The 21,191-nt window shown below is 27.6% G+C and overlaps 1 protein-coding gene across 1 annotated transcript in view; it reads right to left on the bottom strand.

Annotated features, from left to right (window-relative positions):
• LOC121115206 (facilitated trehalose transporter Tret1) overlaps positions 1 to 21,191 on the bottom strand; it is a 76,420-nt gene that overhangs the window by 23,583 nt on the left and 31,646 nt on the right. Inside the window, exon 3 of the mRNA XM_071887441.1 lies at positions 14,722 to 14,869. Within this exon, the coding sequence (XP_071743542.1) occupies positions 14,722 to 14,869 (148 nt within the window). The remainder of the gene's footprint in view (positions 1 to 14,721; positions 14,870 to 21,191) is intronic.

The following is a 21,191-nucleotide window of genomic DNA, read 5'->3' as shown; positions in this document are numbered from 1 at the left end:
GGGTTCAGAAGTTTTTCAATACAGGTACCCTCTAAACTACATACTTAATAATACAATTTATTTATTTTGTGAGGACTTATTCAATCTTAAAGACAAGGATCTGTACAACATTGTTAACTCTCATTTCATTCAACTTATTTTTATGATGATTAACCATTGATCTATATATTGATAATTATATTATTATTTTGTTCTTGATGTATAAAGAAGAAAATAACACAATATTTATTGAATAATTGATTCATTTCGTACTTTCTTTTTACAATTTTTATAATCAAATAATTTATTTATGTTTAGTCGGCTCTCATGTTTTTATCAAAATGCTTCAAATTGCAATTTGAATCAAGATTGAGCAACCTAAAGCAAAAAAATATAGTTTTCGGTCGTTCTTTAACAATAAATTTGGAGTACCAGCGACAGCTACGCATGCGCAGATCGGGCATTGGTTGATGTTTTGGTGGATAGCTAGAAGTGTTTGGTGTCGAATAAATAAATTGCATCGTTCAACGAAGTGTTAATTCCATATTCGTGAAAAAACAGAGTCTCCTTGTAAAGATCTTTACTACACAAGACAATGTTGAGACTGCAAACTCCTTAAAACTAGATATGTCCTTTGTCTGCAGGGTCAAGTTGTACAGCGAAGCTCATCTTGTTTTGCTTTATGTCACGCTGCCTAAAAGCAAATAAAAAAAACGTTGACCTGGCTGTGTGATTTTTTTATTTTCTTGGACCCAGTGTTTGACCTCCAAGCTCACCAGAACTCAAACCCCATGGACTTTTTTTATATTTATGCACGCAAAAAAGGTTTTTTGAATAAATGTATAATTTTCCGGTCATCCAGTTACTCAAATTATATATGTCCAATTCACTTCAACATATTAAGCACATCCTAAGATCTTATGAGTAGTAGTAGTATGTCCATACCAATGAGTATCAGGAGTCCTTACTTCTTGCTGCATTAATAATACGTAGGACTTTAGTAATTAAATACTATATTTTTAGTAAAAATCTTTGTTTAGGCAATGACATAACTTGACAAATTCTTGTTTTTATTGTCGATTTGTAATATTATCTGAGATACTCAGAGCTTAAGTGAACCACTTTAATGAAATCATAGAACAGAAGTTTTAAAGTCTCTTGACTGGGTTTACAGAATGTGCAGTCTCTATCTGCATCTTCAATTCTCGATTTATCCATAAAAAGTGTTGACATAGCGATTCGGAAGCGGATCCCTCTGGAGTTTATTGTGTGGTGCACAGTTAGACGACACAACAACAGATCCTACTGTAAAACAAAATCCAAGCTGATGACCACAATCCAGGAGGATCTGTGGAATCTGCAAAAAGGAGACTGTCCTTTTGACCAGTTTCCGTTCCTAAGGTCGGGTAAATGCCGTTATTGAAGCCAAGTTCATTCATTTGGTATTATCTTTTATTTAAAACGGATGATTCATTTAGTAGAAAAAAAAATTAAAAAAATTTGTGTTGGTTGCTATATAAAAGTCGCACCCTGTTTGTACATGGATTTAAGTCCATAATTGAAAGTTGAAAAATGCCTTAGTTCCTTTAAATGTTTACAAAGTATTTCACAAATGATTATAGTCGTTAGAAACAAACTAGAAAAACAAAAGTATAATATATAATTGAATGTTTAAAAAAAGTTTATAAAAAAACAAATAAAACAAATGGGTTGAACTTTTAATCTACTATAGAAACTTTTTAAAGTGTAAAAAGAAAAGAAACCAAAAAATATTGAAAAGCCCGGAGTGATTATTTTGTTCAAACTACATATTTGAAGTGTCATCATAAATGTAGGCTTGAATTATTTTCTTGAAATCAGATATGTTACGTAAAAAAATCGATTTAGTTCATAAAATTACGAATAATTGTATTATAAATATATCGTCATTTACGATATATTTTTGTACATTTATTGTGTTTTCATATAAAATGGTCTGATCGATGGAACCTTTTTGTTTATTTTATAAATAAATTTATAATTTTTATAATTAACAAAATTATTCCCTATTTTATGAATTTTCTACTTTTTTTTTTTTTTTAAAGTTATCAGGTTTATTTTTATAGGCTTATAAAATTATAAATCCTATACTATATACTTTGAACAATTTAAGGTCAATGCTTCTTGTTTTTGTTAAACTTATCGATAGCTTAACAATAATGTATTATACTTGTCTATAATTGGTTTGGTTTATGATATAACAAGTGTTTCTTTAAAATCGGATAGCTTTAAATATTAAACTTTAACAAGATATAATTTATAATTTAACACTACATATAAATAGATGTGTGTCAGTGTTTCTTAAAATTCAGAAATCTCTTGCAGGTACCCTCATAGATTTGTGTGGATTAACCTGGGCTGTTCACTATGAATCATTCGGGACAAGTTTGGCCTTTTAGAATGAGCTCGTCTTCCTTTCCAATGGTTGTTACCTGCTTATGGCGTAGATAGTTGTCCAGGAGACTCCCAACTGTATCAAGTGTCATTTTTTCGACCTGTATGTAAGCTAAAGAGCTTAGAAATAATTTGTTTTGTAACTAATTGTTAATGCTTGAATATATTGCAATATAAATTAATATCAATAACTCAACCATAATTAAATATTGAATTAGGTAGAGCTCAGATTAAAATGGACCTCCCGAGTAGACTGAGCCAAGAAAAAAGTTCGATCTGGAAATTTCATTGAAATCATCTCATTTGAAATTGTGATTTATTAACAAATCGACTAAGCTAAACTCTGAATATTTGATGGAGTTTAAGAATAATAATCAAATTTCAAATAAAAACCAGTCAACTTTACTTTATATTTAATTAAATAAGGTTAATTTTTTGTCATCAAACCTTATTAAATGTTTTGAGTTTCCAGGTGCTTTATGTAATATATTTTTTGTCAATCAAAATTTCGTTATCTTTTGAAAAAAATATATTTATTTAAGGAAAAGTAATGACTTTCAATGACAACAATAATAGCAAAACGACTCGGAATAAAATAAATACATATAAAAATAGATCATTATTCTTAAAATCTCGGACTGTTGCTAGAGGCTCTTGTCCCCTAATATAAAAATAAAATATGAAAAATACAGAAACTAGACTACCCTACTTATGTTTTTCTCTCTCTCAACAACCTTATTTCATATAAACCTGTTTAGAGCAGCTTGAGCAAAACTTATCTTAGTAGTGTTGTGTCAGTCCTAGTTTCTTCGGTTCAGTCAATTTGAAGACAGGCCTTTCAATACAATCAAAATAATAGTAATTATCAAGGAAGAACATCCTAAAATCACGTCAGAAAGTGTCAATTTTCCTTTATTTTTAAGGACTATCAAATGGAACAGGACTAGATTGGACTTTACTTAACTAGGCCAGATTCCTTAGTTCTATAGAAGGACTGAAACAGCTCTATTTGTTAGATAAACATGTTATATCGTGCACTTTTTAATAGGTATAGTAGAAATAAATCAATAAGAAGTCCAATATTATTTATGGATTTTTCTTCCATTTATCGATTTTTTTCTATATATGTTTATCTCTTGCCAAATATAGCAGTCTGTTTAGGACGGTTTGACTCGACACTTTCCATTATTTTTTTGGCTCTCCAGAGCGTGGTCCATCTATGTCTACAAAATCACCAGAAAGGATTCGACAAAACCAATATTGAGCTAGATCATCTTTCTTTTATATCAGGATTTTAAAAACCTTTCTCATTTGCACCCACATTAATGGCGTTTACCCCTTTATCAACACTGATTGCTCTTATACAACACGGCATACACATTAATAAAGCCATATATTGGATAACTTATGGATTTACTTTTACTGCACACATTATAAACTTTGGAGTTTACAAATAACCTTCGCAACCACTCATTCGACATTTATATCTCTTCAAAACCATATAAAAATGTGTTATTGGGTTACAGGTTTTTTTTTTAAAATGATGGATTTTTGCTAAATCGACATCAATGGGTCTAAATGAGATACGCATCAGAGAGGGAGGACTACCCTAGGGGCCTACGATAAGGTGGATGGGACACTAAAATAGTATTAGTGGAATGGATGGTTATGGGGAGGATTGGTAAATATTTCAAGAATCGTGAGGTCTCTATTAATAGAGTTGGCTTAGAGCCTGTAGAAGTTTCTCGTTTCTAGGGGTAAGAGAAGGGCTAATAGGTTAAAGCTTTGGTTAGAGTTTCCTTACGTTACTCATTAGTAAAGGTTACGGATTTTTTTGTTAGCTATGAATAAAATTAACTTTATATAAACTTAATCAATTTTTCAAAACTCCCTATAATTGATTTATGTTACAGGGGCAGTTCCATTTTATGCGGGGTTAAATAATAATAAGGTGGCGTTAGTAGTGGGAACTGAAGTTGAGAGTACCTAAGGGCTCATGGGTGTAGAAGCTCTATTCTATAACACAATTTCGGTACAGAATTGCAGGATCTTATAATCAAAGAAAAGTAAGTATTTCACTGAATATAAATTAATAAATGGGTAGTGGGGAACCCAGGGTACTTAATTATGTATTATTCTATTTTGATATATGTACTCCTATTTAATTAAGGATGCAGTATATCTTCGACTCAATTTGATTACATTATTTTTCTTAAATCAAACTCCACTCAGTACCATTTGAGTGAAGTTGACAAATCACTAAATTATATATTAAAAATGAATATACTACATACAATATTAATTATAATATGATTGAGAGTTACAAATTCAATATTTACCTTGGTTTGTTGAGTAACATATTGTTAAAAAATTATTCTTTTCTTAACAGTTTTGATTTATAAAGTATGTATGCGTTGGTTGAGTCATATAATTTCACGATAATTTTTTTAGCAAACGATTAAATGATTGAAAGGGGGAGTTAATATTTTTTTATTCATGTAGTTCAGGATACCTGGAATAAAAACGACATTTTTTTCTTTTTCTTATTTTATAAGCAATAATATATCAAAATAAAATAAGAACCAATTATTTTGTGTTTTAATTTTTTAATATGCAAAACTACAAATTTCAGATATAATTGATCTTCCTTTTTGACTTACAGATTTTAATCTTTACTAATTATTAATGTAAAATTTTACTTTAAAACTCATTACTTAACATGGATATAATTTAAAAAGGTTAATTCCACAATAATAAAAATGAACTCTGTATCTAAAAGTACAAATTATATCATACAAACTGTAAGTGATTAAATTATATATCAGAAAAAAATGATCTATGATTCAAGTGGTATGAAAAAAAACACAAGCACCAAGACTTCCATCGTTTGTTTGTCAAATAACATGAACACTAGGGCTGAAAGTGGGGCTGGTATTGTAGGGATTGTACAGCGGTTGGTTCGGTGCGGGTTTACCTTCGGTGTAGTATGTAAATACATATTAAAAATTAAAATATAAGATTTTGGGCATTTTTTTATCATTATTTATTTGGATTATATATATTTTACACATTTAAATAAATACTTTTTCGACCCGATTAAATTTGTTTGCATGCCCTGCATTAAGTGGGCCACAAATGTGCCCCTTTAACAAGGTAAGTTGGTCATAAAATGCCAATTTTTAAATAACAATACCAATGAAAAAGGGCCAAAAGGCTTTTGAAATTTGTAAAACAACACTATGGTTGCAATAACAACAGACATCAGGGCTGACAACATATCTTGCTTTTCTTTAATTACGTTTTAATTTGAGAAATACATTTCACAGCAACAACGATTCTCAAGAAATATATTTTTATATGTTTTTCATCCAAATTGACAACAAAATATGTATTATTACATTTCACCGATTGTTATAAACCTATTTAAATTGACTTGGGCATGTTTTAGGGGCATATTGAAAACATAAGTATAAACATAAATAAACTAATTATTAGATATTTAGAAATATTTACATCTTTAAAATAATGCTGGGTTAAATGATTAAAAGACTACTTCTTTAACTTATGACTGTATGAAATAAAAATATTTAATTCAACTTTTCATAAATAACTTTCTATGCTTAGTAAAAATAGCAAAGTGCAGCTTTCATCAATAATATTTATTTATATTAAATAACTATTTGCACAATACGTATGAGTTTTGTAAGATATAATAAATAAAGTTTTCCTTGCCAATTTTTCTTCTTATATAACGTAAAAGTATGTGCATAAAAACAATGCCATTTTAACCAAGATTTTTTTTTTTCCTTTTTAAAGAGAAAAAAGTCACTTTATATCATTTTTATATAATTTTAACTCATTGCATACATTTGATATACAAAAAAAGATATATTTGAGCCAAACATTACCAAAATAATATTATTGTGTTTGTTTAAAAAGTATATTTTAAAAATGACCGAATTTGCTTGATAATATTAATAAATATGTTCAAAATCCGTTTATATATGTACAGGTTGTTGCAGATTTATTCACACAAACTTTAAAACATTACAGATTCCTAATACCAGTACATGTATGTTCTATATATCTGGATTATTAGTTCTCGAAATGTTGCTCAGTGACAATTTAAATTATTCTGTCCAATGTAAATAAAAATAAATAACAAGGATTGAGTGACATAAATTAATGAATAATTGAACTTAGTCTAATGAACATAGCAAAAAGTTCTAAAACTCGTTTGCCATTTATTTGAGGAGGATTAATAGAAAGACAAAATTCGTTTGTGACTGCCCTTTAAAAGCCCTAACTAAGCGTATTTAAACTCCTTTGCCATTTATTTGAGGAGAAAGTTTGAGAAATTGGCTCGTACTACCTTCATGGCAATATCAAGTTATTCACGTCTGCAATTGGGAAAAACATTGCTAATTTCGATTTCGATGAGATCACCAAGGTCTTCCAATCATTTAATCGCCTTGTCAGATTGTTAAATAAGCAGATGGGAAAATGGTTAAACATCATTGTAATATATGATATATCATAAAAGTATCAAAAAAAAGTTTGTCTGTTGAGGTCTCATTTTTTATTACGTGCATAATATCTATTACTTCGGTGTGACTACTTAAAACTAAAGCTCAAAGAGTCATTAAAAAAGAAAATAATAAGAGAGTACTTTTCTTTACGGTTTTAATAAGTTTTGTGTGTTTTTTGATACCGAATAACTATACAAAATATCGGACACTGTCGCAATTTGCAAAAAAAAAAAATATTATTGTTGTACTTCTTGTTTTTTTTTTATGAAAGGATTTAATGTGTGTAGTCTGTTCATTAGAGTGTTTCCTTTTTTGTAAAGTTGACATAATTCAAAGAATTATCAAGGATTTCAAAATGTGGTTATGTGTTAGTAACCTCTTCCTAAATTATTTTTTCCGTACCATCAAAAAACGTTGCCCCCCATCCGGTCAAAATTCCTTTTTACGGGAAGTACTTCGGAATGAGGTAAAAAAATATTTTTCCTATATAAAAAAAAACTATTTGATATTTCTTTTCATGAACCAAGATTGACTTGCCATGTCTCAAAGTTTTTTAAAGTTATAGGTTTTCGATTAAGAGTCCAAAAACGAATTATTGTCCTAATAGAAAAAGGGAAAGCGTATATTGAATGTAAATTAAAAAAGGAAATTAGCTATGAAAATGAAAGAAGAAGATGATTTACGTGTTAGTCTAAGATTGTATCTCCATTATGGTTAATGAAGGAATATATATATAATTATAATGGGCAAAAGGAATGAAAGACCTTCAAATTTTGTCTATTGACACGTTTAACTAAATTCAGAGTTATTTAAACCATTAATAGACTGTATACATAGTATTATATTTTAAAAAAAATACTTATTTCTTCCTTTTTTTCTTATTACAACAAATTTTATTCAATAAACTTTTTTTTTATTTAAAATATAAATGGACATTTACAAACATAGTTTTAAAATCTTTGAATACTCAGAAAATAATTCCTGAAATCAACTTTTTGAAAGTTTTTTTTTTCAAATTTGATCTTGAGTATACAAAGACTTATATTAGCTTTCATTAATTTCCCCTGCTATTAAAAAATCTTATCACAATCACTTCAAAGAAATAATTCTTAATATATATTCATACTTTAATATTTTTTATGATGTGATGTATAGTATATATATATGTGCATAAACAAAGCATGGATCGGTCAGGGCAAACAAACTAAATTATGTATGGTTTATTTAAATATGTAGTATTTAAAGGAATTGAATAATTAGTTAGTCATGAATAAAAAAGTTTTCTTTTAGGAGTTTACTCTTATGTAGGTTAATAAAATGTTTTACATAAATTTATTAAAAGAAAAGGGATATTGAAATATGATGTATATAAGTCATCGCAGAAGTAAGTTTGAATTAAGTTTCTCGTATAAAAAGATTACAGATCATATTTCTTTTATTATACTAGTCGACAAAATGCCCACATTGTTTTGCACCTGATTACATTTATCTGGAGAAAAAAGACACTAACCTTTAAAATCCAGGATTTCTACATTAGGGACCTACAAGATGCTTCTTTCCAAATTATTGATTTACATAATTAAGATGATTTAGTTTTTTGAAGAAACTAAATAATAACCAAATACATGTTTCTTATTTTTCAAAAATATAACAATATTTTTTTATCTTTTTCTAAATCGCAAAAAGTATATTGAATACATATACTTTAATACTTGCAAGATATATAAGTTTCAAATATGATCATAAATAAACCCTTTCTTTAGAAGTGTAATACATCACAATTCTAAAAAGTCATAGTTTTTTGTGTAAAGTAAAAACTTTCAGTTTTATACTATTGAAAAAGCATTAAAAATATAATATTTTAAAAACTTCTTCATATTTTTTGCTTGAAAAAGCATTAAAAATATAATATTTTAAAAACTTTTTCATATTTTTTGCTTGAAAAATACTTTTTACAAATAATAACCCAACGGGATTTATTGACAGTGCATGAAATGATCCCTTTTTAAGCCACAAAAACTGACAATTCTAGTTATCAAAGGCATTATTATGTATTTCGGGGTATCAACATTTAGAAAAAAGTATCTTAGTCCAAGAACCTAAAATTTGTATACTAGTGTAGTTTTCAACTTATAATAATACATTTTTGTGATGAGTTATTTTATAAAACTTTGGAAATTTACTTTAAATGTTCCATTGCCACCACAGCTATAAAAAAATAAGATAATATATTAGACCCATTTGAAAAATTATATCCAACCCATATAAAGTATCACAAATCAAATATTATCATCAAGCGGAGTTCAGGTACAGCCTGCTCTGCGAATACAGTTTTTATGGAATAGTATTTGCCAATAAGAAAAAAAAATCTATTAAAGATAACAATAAACATACAAAAACTAATTAAATAATTTTTGGTTATTGAGGGATAATCCTTTTATTTTATAACATTCCTAGTTCAGTTTTACTATAGAAATAATTTTTTTCACTGTTTTATAATTGTGACACTTAACACTGTGTTCATGGTACAGTACCTAAAATTGTTTTACATAAATGAATTTGAACATTGCACAATTAATATATTTGTACATATACCAATCAAACATTTGTATAGTAAATTATGAGAATCTGAAATTTAATCAGAAATCAGAAATAGTTACTGAGAAAATAAAAAGTTGATAGAATGTTTCTCCAATTAATTAAACCTGATGGCCGATAGAAGAAAATTATATAATAGATTTCATTTTAATTGAAACACCATATTGGAGAATATTAAGGAAATATAAATGAGAAAATTATGTTAACAATGAGTTTTATATCCATAAAATAATTTGGGCAGTTTACATTTTTTATCAATTAAATATTTCATATTTTTGTTACAGATTATATTTCTATTGAAAGGTTTGTCATTTAAATTTAGCGATTGATAAACAAGAACGAATTACATTTGTAACAGTTTGATTTGGAGTATAAGAATATATTTCCAAATTGTCTTTAGAGTTGATATACAGGAAATACCTATGGCAATTCTCCTTTGTGTAAATTCAAGTCTTTAATCATGAGAAGAATTGTAAAAAAAGAGTTTTTTTTGTAAAAAATCTATATTTTAGTTATCTAATTAATCTATTATTGTCGTCGTCAATTCTAAATTAAATTATTTATGATAAAATACAAAGGTACCACTTAATTCTGTTGATTATTTAGTAATAATTGTTTAATAATAACAATAAGTTTTTTTTATTTTATTGTTTATTTTTTTAATGCAAAACTAACGTACTGTAAAGAAGAATGTATCTCATTAAACTGGATTAAAGACAAAATGTTTCATTGAAAACGTTTAAATACTATTTATGACGATAAATTAGCTACATGATAAATTGTAAAAACCTAATTACGTATACAATTTATTAGAATATTAATTTAATTGAATGATTGTATTACTCTAGATACAAGATAATCACCATCAACAATACAGTTTTATCTTCTGCTGTAAAACTACAAGGATTATGCTATTTATGTACAACTTTTGTTGTATCAACACAGACACATGATGTAACATGTTGACACAGGACGAAAATATTAAGGGAAATTTTCTTGTTTGAACTTGCTAAAATTCAATACACTTTTCAAATTGTGTCAGTCTTTGTCAAATTTACAACATGTTTGCCTGATGATAAGTTAGGCAAAGACAACTGTGATAAACGATTCTCAAATAAAATGATGTATCAAATAACAGAGGACATGATCGAGACAAGTGTTATCACGATTCAACTATTTTTGTACTGTTTCTGATATCATTAATGTATCAGTTTTTTTATACCTTTCTGATTAAAAAGATAGAACATCAGTGTTGCCAAGCGCAATTAACTTGAATTGATAGGGAATAATCCATAACGTTTGTTTGGGGTAGATTCAAGCTCGGAAATTAGATAATCTAAAAAAACATTTTTATATTGTTTTGTTGTTTGACTACAGATTTATTTAAGAGGTAGGTCAGAGGGAGAGAGGCAAAAGTTTGAAAGTTTATGACGTAGAGAACTAGAAAGTACTGGTTCTATTATAAATTTTGTATAGTACCGTTTTAAATGCATCAGTGCCCTGGTAACATTATAATACCGGCTTACCGAACAACACAAATCGAGGCTGTATCCCCCTTTGATAAGGGCAAATGTGTAGGAAATTGTTATAAGTGATTAATTGAAAAAATACAATCAGAAAAGTAGAAAATATATAGGATGGTTATTCCAGGGAGGGCTTTTTATATACACTACGATCGGGCAATAAACGTTAATTAATTATACTAATAAAAATGCATTTATTAACTTTCTATGTACTAGACAGAGAAAAACTAATTTATTATAGTGATATGTAAATTACTTTTACAACAGATCACGGAGTGAAACTAATACACATAGAGTTTTTGTTATGTGGAAGATCTTGGATTAGTAATTGAGAATTTTTTTTCTTATTAAATATATTTTAGGGTATATTTGCATAAACATTAAATACAGAGATACCTTTGTATTGGGTGGTCCATTGAAATCTGAGCACATATTAATTCAAAGACTAAAGAAGGTCAAATAATTGAAATTAATTGATATTTCGATATATTAAAGCATAAACAATATATAACAAAACAAACTTGAGGTCTTTAGTTTATGTATGAGTCGAGAACATGATTGACAAATTTATATTATAGCACTCCAAGTAGATGGGCATCTCCAGGACAAACGTCTCCGCCGCCAGCAAGTCCAAAACGTGGGACATGAAGAAGGGTTCTGTCAAAAAGGACAAAATAGACCTGGAGGTGTTAAAGAAAACAGCCGAGGCCAATCCCTCAATCCCTGATGGGCTATGCAAGATATTTCGGTGTTTCACACCAGACAGTGCAGAGAGCTATCACAAAAGTTTATTGAAAGTGCTTTCTATTACTGTAGAGATCACTTTTGACACCACCAATGAAAGAAACCCATCTCTTTCGGTGCAAGACTTTTTTGCACTATTTTTTTACACTTTTGTCACCCTATTGCCCTGATACCAAACCCCTCAACTACAACTTTTGTGTGCATGTTGAGGGGAAGTCCTTCAGTATCATTCATCCAAACACCGAAGTCCTCAAGCCACTTTCAGTCAGCACTGGGGCGCCATGTGAGAGGACCACATTTTCAGACCAGGCCTTCAGCCGCCCCCTGGAATCCATCATTTCCCCTACGAACGGCTATATGATTAAGATTAAGAAAGGTCATATACACATTTAATTATAGAGTTACCTTTGTTTAAATTATATTCTGTTGAACTTTAAAATTCGAAGTGTTCAAATTTTAATGGACACTTGATTTGTTGCAAACTTTCATATGAAAAAAGCACATAAAAAAAGCAAAAATCAGTTTTTAGTACTACGAAAATTATACACACCAATGTAAATTTTATTTCATAATCATTTATTAGAATTGTATACAACTTAGAAAGATTTAATTTTAATTCATCAAATCAACTTTCTAAGTTCTGATTAAAGGAAGGGGAAAGCACAAAAAATAGACAGTTGACAACAAAATAAAGTGTAAATATAAAAGTAAGTTATCGTATTCTTCTTTTTTTGTAAAAGTTCAAACTTTAATAAATTCAACTAAACATTAATTAAGCGAGCAATTTTTATGTCGTTTTTTTATAGCTTTTAATCTAAAAAGTTTGACTTTCAACTCAATTCAGCTTAAAATTAAATACTGTTTTTTATGTACATTAAAAGAATAATTAAATTAAACAAACCTACTATACTCAATAAAATAATATTTTTTGAATTAAAGGATAACGTGAATTTAGGAAAATATATTGGATTTAACTGTTTAGGTTTTCAGAGTATTTTAGTTTGGTTTACAACCAAACTAAATGTGATTATTTTAGGTATTTAGCTGCCATAAAAAATAATTAAAACTACAAAGGCAGCCAAGCAAGTCCTTACTGATTGAAATGGATACATTAAATGCTGTAAAGTATATGTAAAAATACTATTTGTAATTGTTGTACAAAATCCCTCAAAACCTTTATCGATGCAGATATATAAATATCCTCAACTTCCATTGTATTTGAAAACTAAAAAAAAACAACAACTTAGAAGTGTAAATTATGATATCCAAATATTGTTTATAAAAAGATATTTCAATACAGAGGTACATATATAAATTAATTAATGATGGGATGTGTATGTGACGTTAATGTTTAAAATTTATTGTATGGATATTTGTTTCTAGAAAACTAAATGAATTTATTTCTCCCTACAATATAACCTACAGAATTTAAACAATTTATTATCATTTGCTACATATTATATATATAAATAAATTTTTTTATCAAATATAACTTTTCTTAAAGATACCTTCAAATGTGATAACACATTAAAACCAATCAGTTTAAGATAATAAAAGCTTACATTTTCTATAAAAAAGCATGAGGGTACCACATCTTCAATGTTTGAAGATAAATAATGTTGTGGATAAAGGGGGAAAAATTATATATTTACCCCATATAACAATAAACTAATTTGGTGGAATGTTCAAAGTTTTGGATAAATCCTACAGTATGTTATAAAAAGAGGATGCAGTAACATAACTTCCTTTTCCCAAAAAGCGGTAAAACAAGTTTTATAAATGAGATAAGTTAGATATATTTTTTCTTAACAATAGTATATATTTAAAGTTTTTGCTATACAGAGTTTTGAAAATTACATCAGATAGGTAACGGTCCACCATTGTCTAAACACTATTCTTTGTTATTTTAATACTTAATAATTGGTTTTTCTTTAAATAATTTTTCATATAATTGTTATTAAGGGACAGCTACTCTTTACAAAAAGATATATAGTTCAAAAACAGCATATTTAATTTGTAAGGAAGGATAATTATTCTGTTAAATAAATATTTTTTTCCAGTTTTGCGAAGTTTTTAAAAATAAGATGTTTTCCTATATAAATACAATTTAAACAAGCCGATTTAAACAAAAAGTAATTTACAATTCTAGGATGACACCAAATCTGATAGAACCTATTTTACTTCTCTAGTATTGTTATCCGTAAACTGATTTGCTTTAAAAAAAATAATACTGAATTTCAAATGATGAAAATGAATTGAAAAATGTTTTTTTGTGAATGATAAATGGAAGCAATTATTTGATTTTCATAAAAAGCAGTAATAAAAACAGTTAAAAAATAAATTTCAGTTAGCTTTTTTATTTAAAAATTATGTAATACGCAAGGTTAATATAAAAAAAAGTTATACCATAAGGCTTTTTCGACTGATAATTGACTTCCATAACACTTTTTAATAATGACGTCAACAAGTACTCTAACCATTAATTATATAATTTCTAGTATTATATACTATTGTTATAGTCTATGACACCTTTCTTCCCCAGAAGTTGGTACGGTAAATCAATGTAAAATTCTGGCACGCCCGACTAATTGAAGGAAAAATCTCTTATTTTTATCATCCTTAGTCAATCAATCTACGTCATCTAAGTAATTTTTTGACAAAATTTGAAAATAAACTATTAAAATAATATAAATGTAATTCAAGCTCTTTTAGTTCATATAACTATCTCAAACTTTATTTAATTTGACAGACTGCCATTTGCATAATCACTCATTAGTGTATTGTTAATTTCTAGTAATATATTATAGCTCCATGATCCTACATTAAATATAATTTAAAAAGCTATTACAAATATGAGAAACTTAGAAATCCCACAATTTTTTTAAAATGTTCATATTAAAAAAAAACACACATACCCATCCAAGTTGCTTCATAGTCCCCAATAGCAATATTAAGTGGAGACGTTTCGTTAGGTTTTAACATGGAAGGAATCGCGGATGATGTATACGCCATACATATTCCATAGGTTATACACCCCGTCGAAACAGAAATTGCAGCAAATAGCTAAAATGAAAAGATTATTAAATGTAAATAGTTGTTAATAAATAATGAGCATTTTAGATGTCTTTGTTACGTATGAGAAAATGCTTGAATACTTTTTCAAACGACCACATATTAGATTTAAAATGAATAAAATTTGAATAAATTGATTGACAAGGTTAAGTAAAAATTTTGAAGATTTTAGTTTTCAAAAAAAAGAAAAAAGCAAGGCGAAATTAAATGGTAAAAACGACATTGGTCAATGGCTTTGTCACCAGTTTGCATGTTACTCAGATAGTTTTTTGCTGACTTATTTCGGACCGTGAGATTATCTCAGGATATTTCATTGACTTTACTCTCAATCACTTGTAAGATTAAACACACTAGGGAAATTTATCTAGTAACAAAAGTGGCATTTTATTCTGTTTTAAAAGTGTTTCGATTCATTTTGACACAAGAATTGTATTTTAAAAAGATGTAAGCATGTGGTCCTTCTATTAGAAGCAAATATGTTTGTTTGAGAAGGCTTAACGAAGCCGTGGTAGTGCACTTGCCTTCAAAAACTCCTAGTAAGCTTAATAGTTGATTTTCACAGCGTATAAAACTCGGATATTTGTGGAGCAATGGATTAAAATAAGTTTAAGAACATAAAAAAAAGTTTGTTGATAACAAAATAATAAGTTTTTGTTATGATGTCAACTGAAGTGTGAGTCTAGTGGTAAAACGTACCATTAAAAATCAAGGAACCATTTAAAGAAGCTACCCTGTGCATTTACATCTACATAGATCTCCCATAGATGTACAAAGAATAATTACTTTCGTTAGATTAAGCCTAATGCAGATTGTTCATGCTTTTAAGTACAAAAGAGTTTCGTTCATTTCTATGCATGACTGATTCTTCATAGTTCTATGTACTGTAAACGTATAGTTTTTTATTATTAAGCAAAAAAAAAGTTGGATATACGTTAGAAAGAAGGTCAGCCCTTATTAATTTGTTGTAATAAGGTTTTTTTATATGCCAAATGTTCATATCATACATAATATTTTAACCTTTTGTTGAAAAAGTGGGTATAAAAAGACCTTGGGGAAATGGTTTTTTTTATAGAACGTTTTCACTGATATCACAAATTGCATCATTAATTATGTTGAACCCATATTGGGAGGCTAATATGTGTGAACTTTATTTGTACCATAGAAAATAAGCTAGGTACATTTGCCTTAGAGCCACTTTGTCCCAAGGATATTTTGCCTTAAAGTATCAATAAATGAGATTTATTCGTCCATATTGTTTTGTTTTGTTTTTGATTAAAATTAATGTTGATTTTGATTTTTTTTTTATCAAAATTTGTTTTGCCACAAAAAAACAATAAAAGAATGTTGTTTGTTGTAAAAATAATGGAATTGTACCGAAAATTTCAATCCATACACCAATAAAATCTCAGAATAGAAACAAATACGTCAATGATACAAATAGAAGAAGTGTTAATCCCTTCTCCATATATAGTTATCATTATATATGGTGGATTACACAGAGGAACAATTAGAAAGGGGTGGGGGGAGGATTATGTACGTAAAAATAGATTGAAGACAATAATCAGATTTATCAATGAGCGTAAAATCCAAAACTGATCTCTATTTTCTCTCAGTTACCTGAATTTTGAAATATCTGAGATTATAGTAATCTGGAACTATTATTATCCAGTTCATTTTTTACCATTAAAAAATATCCAAGTTAAAAGTAAGATTAATTAAACTTATGTAAAAGGGTTTTTGATGAGTATATAATGTTATTATTGTCATTATCATGACGTCAAGAAAGAAATATGCAGTCTATCAATGGAAGATATGTACTTCTAACTTGATCATCCATTTGAAGAGATGTTCAAATTCGGATTCCGAATTCCACAAGGGACAACTGGAGTATAATTCATTCGAAGAAACCTACCAGACCTTAAACGGGAGAATAAGAATGAAATACCTGAATCGAAACAATAAAGCAATCAAATTCACAATAAGTAGATAATTTAAATATTTTAAAATTGAATCACTTCCAAAATACAAAAATGCTCAGTGGGAAAAGTTTTTAAGGCAAAAGTACCCAACACCGTTACTAGAAATTAATTATATATCAATGGTAGTATAGTATCTCATTTTACAGACTGTTAGTATCAAAAATTATCTAAACTATTACTAAGCAACATAAATAAGCCCTTTTCTAACTAGGGGCCACAAGTTTTTAATAAATTTTATATTGATAATTGCAAGTAGTTTTAACCCTTTTTTTTTTGTTTCAAATCTAAGATATCAAACTATACTTCATAATTTTTACTGATTCATCTAAAATGAGTTGGGCATAATTTGTAATCTACTAAATTTGCATTTTCCTAGACTTGAAAATAACAACTTTATACCAAATAATATATTAATCAGAAATATTTTTGTTTACATATTCAGACATTTATATTTAGAGTATTTTTACTTATATCGTTTACATCAGAAGTTATTAATGTTTTAATTCTTTGGGACACTATAATCTTTTGAGTGTGTATATTTTTTTTCACACTATATAAACGAGTATATTCTAGTTTTTTTCTGGGTTATAGCCTTTTTTGTACGGATATATATTATTTTGAATTAAAAATAGGTGATGAAAGCAAAGCCTATAAAATATACGATGGGCCAACGTAGCCTATTGGACAAAGTGATACGCAGAAATTATTTGAACTTTATGAGCGTGGGTCGCGCCCCGGTTGTTCCTAGAGGAGGAAATATACTTTATGTATATTTCAACATAAAAAAAGATTCCTAGGTTCGATGGAAAAAATACTATAATGTTTACTGACGCTTAATCAGTTTAACTCCATTCGACCAATTAAAACAACATAAAATATATAATTTCCAAAAAAAAAAAAAATGCTGGTATACAACAATTTTATAATAAAACTCGACAAAATTTGTTATTTTGCAAGAGAAAATAAATAAGTAATAATTTTTGTTATTTGTATAGTTTTTGATCAACCTTTATGTAAAATAAATTATATAAATTGTTTTAAAAAATATGACCTATCCAATTTTTTCAATAGTTTATTAGAAAAAATATTTGTTTGTTTATGCCAAATTACAACAAATGTCATATCACTTATTTGTGTTTTCTCCAATAAAATATAAGTTCTGTAATATTTATATATATAAAAAAATAATATAACACATTTTTTAAAGAATGAATAAGTCTTATAACACCCAGAGGGACAACAATTTCCTATAGTTTTCTCGTCTAACATGATAAAATATCATTTTTATATTAATTTTAACTCTTAATGGATCATATGTTTTCCATTTTAAAAAAATGTGGAAAAAGATGAAAGAATTTGTAGTTGCCTACTATTCCATATGTTATCGCTCACACAATCATTTTTGAAAACCTGGCATACATAGCGTCTTGCATCATTGTTTAGATTGTAAGGAATGTCAGCTCAAGTGCATCCTACTCCACTAATTTGTTTACTTACTATTTTTTTTTGCTATGGATAATAAATTTTTTTGACGAATTTAATTAACTAAACTGTTAATAGATTTAAACAAATATAAACTACTAAATGTGCTACAAGTTGCAAGATCAAGACAAATAAATATATTTAAATTGTCTGATTCTTAATTTAATTATTACTTTGCCAAGGGTGTTTAGCCACTCCGATATAAAAATGGATATTTAACATAATAATATTTTTTTTTGTGTGTAACAGTTGTTACAAATGGTATTATAAGCATAAGTGATCTAGCTGAAACTGTTTTACCGTTCAGAAGTATGTGCATATTTATAGATTCCTTTTCTAAAAAGGTCATTTTATCAAATTATGTAGCAGAGCTAAAAATGAGGAAATATGAAAAAAAAAATCCTATTATAAATATAATGTTGCAAAATATCCTGGTGTTGAATTATAAAGTGGTCAGTTCATACTCTAAAATAGTTTTAAGAGATTAATGTGAAGATTTTATAGAGTGTAAAAGATAGATTATCTCACAATTAATAAATTTGTTAATAACTTATTTACTAATGAAACTGCACCCCTGAATATAAGATACAGGAAGTATGATATAAAATAAGAATGAAAGTAAGCTGTGATACAAAAATAGGATACACACAAGATATTATTAGGATATTTCAGTCTCTGGGGTGAATAAACAATGTTACCAAAATATTTTTTTAAATTCATAAACAAAGTGTTAAATGCTACTTTGTCAAACAGTTAATAAAAAGAATAAGCTATTTTTTTTTATGGAAGGCGTTTATTAACAAAACAATCAATCACATTTTGATGTTGTAAAAACAAAGTAACAAATCATAATCGGTTTCCAATTTGCGTTAAAATAATTATTATAAATCGAATTTTTGATTAGTCATTTATGGTGTTTTTAAATTTCTTTAAAAATATATAATACATATATTTAGTAATAAAAATAACTTCTTTGGAAGAAAATAATTTCATTTTCTGGAGTGAATAACCCTTTTATCCTTCTCTAGGATTAAGCTTTTAAATAATATATTTGATGAATAATCTCTCAGGAAATTAATAGATGATAAGTTTTGGAGGTTATGTTATACATATAAAAAATGCTTTTTTGATAAGGGTCAAATATAATAATAAATTACCAGATTAATCTGTATCTGATATACATACCTATATTCAATGAATTATGAAATATGCTTACATATCAATCAGCATTTTAATAAAAGGCTATGAGTAAAGTCAATCAAAGACTATTTTTTATTAAATTACTTTCATAGTAGATATTTTTACTTTCGATAGTATCTGTAGAACTAGAGTAGACTCTAGGGGTTAAACGGCTCGTAAATCAAACAAATTACTTTTGTTTTGTTGTTAAAGGCTTATATAAGACAATATAGCAAGGGTTGTTAATCAAATTCAAAGTCTCATTAGTTCTAGAACATGGCTATAATAATTTATATGTTTATTTGCATTTTTAATAATCAATAATTTCTCTATTTTATCGACGATAAAAATCTAATTGCTCAACTAGAATGGGCACTCGGGGAGCCGAAAGGTCCAACTAAAATTGTTTTCCAACAAAAATTAACATTCATTTTGCTGTATGTTATTTTTCAAAAGTGTGTAATGCTAAACATTTGTTCATCTTTTTTGTGACCTTGACCTTAGCATTTATTGTACCTAAAAAATGACAAAAGTTTGATTTATCCATTATAATTTTTTTGTTATGGTAGATTATGCATTTTCAACAGTGATTTTGACTTCTTCAAATTTAATGGCCTTTTATTAGTATATAATCTTCCTGCCAAATTTTACTAAAATCGCTTTGTAATATTTTTCATAATATTAAGTAACAAACAGTCAAATAAAACGGAGGCAACTACATAAGTGCTATAAGTTTCAATGGCGGGGGTAATTTCCGATAAAGGATGGAAAATATAACCCTGAAATACAAGTGCCTTAGCATACAATTTTTTTGAGATATAAGCAGGAAATCTGACTAAATTTTTATTGACTTATAATTTCTAATACAATTGGTTCGAGAACAAGATACTTAGAGACAAGGGCATCAAGTTATAATTTTTTCTGCAGTAGCAGCAGCCAGACTTGACGTAATAAACATAAATCGATGTATCTTCATCCATGGGTTTTTTAATGTCTTTATTTTATTGTATATAATAAAAATGAATACAAATAAGAAATCAGGCAATTGCATTTTGTAAGAAAAAATATAAACATAGTCTATATTTATAAAATGTAAACTTATTATGTCACCAAATTGCGCATGTTTTTTTACAAAAGCAGTATCTTTCAAATAGTTGGTCTTTAGTGAGCTTGCGCCAGAGTTGGTACGATTGTTTTAGTTATTGATTATGACTCACGAGCTCAGATATTTACAACTAAATAGATACTAAATATATCTAGATAATTTGACACTTTTCAATATTCTGGCAAGTTTCTATAACTTGTTCTCTAGAACTTTTGTAGAATAACCAAGAAATAGTGCTTTATCCATAAAGACACTTTAATCGATATGAGTGTATTTAATTGTGATCTATGATATATTTTCTAAACTTACAACCTTATAGCAAATTTTTTCATGTTTATTAATTTCATTCAGAAACTCAAGTATTTGTCTACAATGCTAAACATTCTGTAATTATAAATTAATTTTAATTATATGTGTTACATTTAAGAATTTAAAGTTGTTAATTGGTTAGGCAATATTGTTTGATGTTAAACAATATCTTAAGGGCAAATTGACACAAGTTATATGGGGCATGTTGACACAGTATAGTTTGAGACAGATGAGATATAGACAAATGAACTCAATGAAC

This window comes from Lepeophtheirus salmonis, chromosome 3, assembly GCF_016086655.4.
Source record: "Lepeophtheirus salmonis chromosome 3, UVic_Lsal_1.4, whole genome shotgun sequence".
Taxonomy (NCBI): Eukaryota; Metazoa; Arthropoda; class Copepoda; order Siphonostomatoida; family Caligidae; genus Lepeophtheirus; species Lepeophtheirus salmonis.
Note: the sequence above shows the minus strand (reverse complement) of the source record. Positions and strands in the feature narration are given on the sequence as shown.